General features: G+C 39.2%; 1 protein-coding gene across 2 annotated transcripts in view; it reads right to left on the bottom strand.

Moving 5' to 3' along the window:
• Positions 1-1784: 1784 nt before the first annotated feature.
• Positions 1785-4247, bottom strand: part of LOC113138299 (protein kinase C-binding protein NELL1) — a 208442-nt gene continuing 205979 nt past the window's right edge. For both annotated transcript variants that reach the window (XM_026320617.2, XM_026320616.2), the window contains one exon: positions 1785-3399. In XM_026320617.2, the coding sequence (XP_026176402.1) occupies positions 3349-3399 (51 nt within the window). In that variant the 3' untranslated portion in view covers positions 1785-3348. The remainder of the gene's footprint in view (positions 3400-4247) is intronic.

Here is a 4247-nt window from a genome sequence, read left to right as displayed (position 1 = left end):
GACTGGAGTTTGACCCCCTCTGCAAGGAGGAGGAGAAAGCTTTCATCACAGAGGGGGACAAAACACAATGAATCAGAAAAGTTCAAACCTTGAATGCTTTCTCAGCTTTGGACACCTGGAAAATTTCTGCTTGAAGTAGGTGCCCTTGGATTTGTCTGTTTCAGAAATCCATAGAAATTTACAGACAATGCATTGTCTGTAAATTTCAAATGTTGATGTTCAAAGACCGCACCTGTTTTTCCACGACATGGTCTAGCCTCACAGAGACCAAAATTAATGGTGCATTCAATAGCTACTCGTCAAAAGTTAACATAAGTGTTATATAATTAGCAATCCTGTGTGTTTAATACATTTCAATTTGTTTGCAAAACAATGATTAGAAAAACAAAAGTGGACTAATTTGGCTATAATGGAAAGTCAGTATTTAAGAACTAACTGCAACTAAAATGAACATACCTTTAATTCTTCTGTATGGTGGCCCTGAGGTGCAGTATCAAAATTTAGAAAAATAAATGCAGACATTGAAAAGACATGAAAATGTCATCTGATGAAAGGAAATAGACGCCTAAAATTGTTGTTGCCTAAAATGTTTAATGGCAAAAGAAAACTATGTCCCAAAAAAAAAAAAAAGTTATCTGAAAAATGGTGCACACATTAGCTAAAAGTGATGTTCACTTTTAGCTAATGTGGCTAATGCTACAGTCACTGGGACTTTCAGTGTAACACACCTGAGAGCATCTGAGGGCACATGTCGTAAATGTAAAGCTCTATGACCCCTGACCATAGACGGTACAAAAAGATGGGCGATGTGATAACTGAGTGACGCCACCATCAGTCGACCTGGTGGGTGGTTAGTGTTAGAGTATAAACCTTGGCCCTTTCATGTCAGCAGATGCACATGAGCAAAACTAAAACTCAAAGTACAAATCACATAAAAGTTGATTGCACTTTAAAGTTGATTATTTTAAAAGGCTTCACTTTACTGATGTGTAACTTCAAACACTCCCAGTGATTGCAGCAACAATTGCCTTACTTAGCGTTAGCCGCATTAGCTTTCATGCTTTTTAATTTGAGGCAAGTGGTTTTTTTTTTGTTGTTTTTTTTTTCAGGCAACCTGGTTTTAAAAGCATGAGCACATTTTCACAAACAGCACCTCGACGACTTTTCATCTTTCATGAGGTAAGCTTTTTTTTTTTTTTTTTTGAGTATCTGTATATTTTCAAACGCATGTAAACAATTTCAATATTGTACCTCAGGGCCACTGTACTCCTGGTCATGGGTGACGCCTGTTATTTGGAGTCTGTTGAGACTTTTAGTTTTGAGACAAGTGTTTGACTTCACACTGTCTGATCAGTCATTGATAGTCTTTGTGCCCAGTCAGAGTTATCTGTTTGTTTCAATGTAAGGTTGAGTAAAGAGTACTGTGTGTGCTATAATCTTTTGGGGCATGTGGGGTTTAGTGGTTAGCACAGTTGATTTGAATCCTATTTGATCCTCGGCCCTTTCCATGTGGAGGTTGCATGTTCTCCCTGTGTCTGTGTGGGTTTTCTCCAGGTACTTCAGCTTCTGCACAGAGTCCAAAGACATGCAGATTGGAATTAGGTTAATTGGTGACTCTGTGAGTGTTTGCCTGTTTATATATGTGTCAGCTGGGTTTGGGTCCAGCCCACTGGGGTCTGAACTGGACTAAGCTGGATTGAGGATGGGTGAATGACCCCTATAATTCCTCAATACTGCTGTAACTGTGCTTTACCTCATGTTTTGGAGGTGAAAGCTTTGGTGTTCATAGTTTCCTTGTTTAGTTTTGTTGCAGGGATCACAGGCAAACAGGCTTTTCATGTGAAGACAAGCAAAGTCATGTTTAAAACCTTTTGCTGCATTTGGGGCCGATATTTTCAATGTGTACATGTGATTGTCTTTGTAGCAGAGAAAGTTATTTGAAAAATATCAGTGATGAAAAGTGTGCTAACATCAGATCCTGTTGTCAAGGTAAAACAAGAAAAACATTTGGTTAAAGAAGATGAAGATACTTTTCCCACTAGAGCATTTTTGTATTTGATTTACAAACTGAACCTGCTTAATAACAGTGGAAGGTAATGTTCTTTCCAAACTTTTATTTCACAGTTACTACTTCCTGTTTCAGAAAGTTTTCTACAACAGAATGAAGGACTGTGCAATATGACTACATTCCTATAGCCCAATAATGGTCATTTTAAATCCAGATAACAATACTCGTCATGATTAATCCACATTTTCTGTATCTTCATTGAAAGGGGTTTTGTGAGTTACTGCTAACACCGGTTTCTCGACCATGTAAATTGGGGCCATATGTTTTCAGATGTAAGTTGCAACAGCAACCCCTGCCTCTTTCCCTCTTTTTACTGAAAGTCGACTGAGTCTGGTGCTTGTTTCTAGCACTGGACTCTATTTTTGTGGATGTCCCCGTAGACTCACTTCGCACTGCTTGTGAAATTTGTGTAGGTGGTTGAGTTAGTGATGTCTGGTCTGCTTTTTCATACCCAAACTGTATAAACACAATAGAAGTAGTCCCTCTTTTAGCTATGAGCTTCTCCTTCTGTCATGGCTGGTAGTAGTAGTCTTTTTCTTCTTAATTACCCCATTCTGTGAGATATTGATCCTCCTCCATGTTTATTTACGTCAGCTTCATCCAAACGTCCTGCTACAAATTATCATTTTAATGACCAAAGTTTTTGCTGTAAACAGCAACACAAAAAAATAACCCACGTTAAGACATTTAAAGACATTTACAGACATGTTTCTATTGTCACACCATATATATATATCATCATATTGCACAGCCCTAACAGATCGTTGTACTGAAAATGGATGCATATTGTTGGTTACCATGAGCTCCTTTAAGGTGAGTAAGCGGTATTGAGCTTATGTTTTTGCAACACTGACAGCTGGAACACCAACAGCTCACCAGCTGTGAAACCTTTCCTCAATGACAAGTCTTAACATTCTGCCTGTCTCTGGTTTGGGGTTAGAGTCGTAATGCTACGCAGACTTCCTCAAGATTTAGTGAAATGGTAACAAAGACACAAACACAATACAGTGACTGGGGAGAGAGTGACTATTTCCTCAGTCTCCTGCTGAGAGACACACACACACACACACACGACAAGAGTTACGGCATAAAAGCATAGCCTCAACAACCCAGTCTATCCAGTGTGTGTTCATGTTTTCTGTGCACACACTGGCATGCACGTGTGTCTGTCCGATGAATCCAAGGGGAGAGTCGTCAGATGGAAGAGGGGGTGTGGCAGTCCCACGGTGAGAGGAGAAGAGGAGCATGGTGGGAAGAGGAGGACAGGAGGGAAGAGTGCTTTAGTTGTTGTGAAGGCAGTCGAGATCCACCGAGCAGCAAACATTCCCATTCTGACCAGCAACACATGAAGGAAAGAGGAGAGTGAGTGTTAGACTATACTATATTTATTATAATATGCTGCACATTTTGTATATAGCAGCATGACTCAACACCTGGCTGGCCATAAGAAATCAAACTACAGACACTTAATATAGAGAGAAACTTGCAGCATGTTAGCTTGGTGTCTACAATATTAATAAAGGATCAATTCACATCAATTATAACACAACACACTGTATATTTTACTTTACCACCAGTGGCACCTAGTCATTTTGTTTCTGGACTATGTGTTGTGCTTTTGAGAAATCAGGCTCTGACAGTTATAGTGCGACTCTGGTGCACCGAAAATGAACAGAGTTTACGATGTACAGCTCCTAGCGCCAACAAACTTGAGAAACTACAGCAATATGTCTTTCCAGAGACAATGTTCCAGTTACTCTGGAAAATCAACAGATGTCACTGGAACCACTTTCTACTGCAAAATATTCTGTATAAAAAAAGGACCCCACCACAGCACATGTGAGAGCACCTATTGCAGTGAGTGGCTGTGAATTGTATGTTTCTGATACAGTTTATATAACCAATACACAACCTAATTCAATGTGATGTTTTTGGTTCATATATTTGATGTGCTTCTTTTTGCTAATCTTCAATTCTGATGGCTGAGGGACAACACATTATCTTTACTAAATTATGGTGACATGTTCCTGACACAGTGATCTGCATATTTTTGTTCTTTTAAGACTAATCCGTGGAAACATTGTGAAAGTAGCGAGGAATTCAGAAAGTGGCATGAATATAAATCTGAATGTAAATCGAGCTTCTGTGACTACATGAGGTTTTTTTAAATGTCAAAACT

The sequence above is a fragment of the Mastacembelus armatus genome, chromosome 3 (assembly GCF_900324485.2).
Source record: "Mastacembelus armatus chromosome 3, fMasArm1.2, whole genome shotgun sequence".
In the NCBI taxonomy this organism is placed as follows: Eukaryota; Metazoa; Chordata; class Actinopteri; order Synbranchiformes; family Mastacembelidae; genus Mastacembelus; species Mastacembelus armatus.
This window is presented reverse-complemented; position numbering and strand designations above follow the sequence as displayed.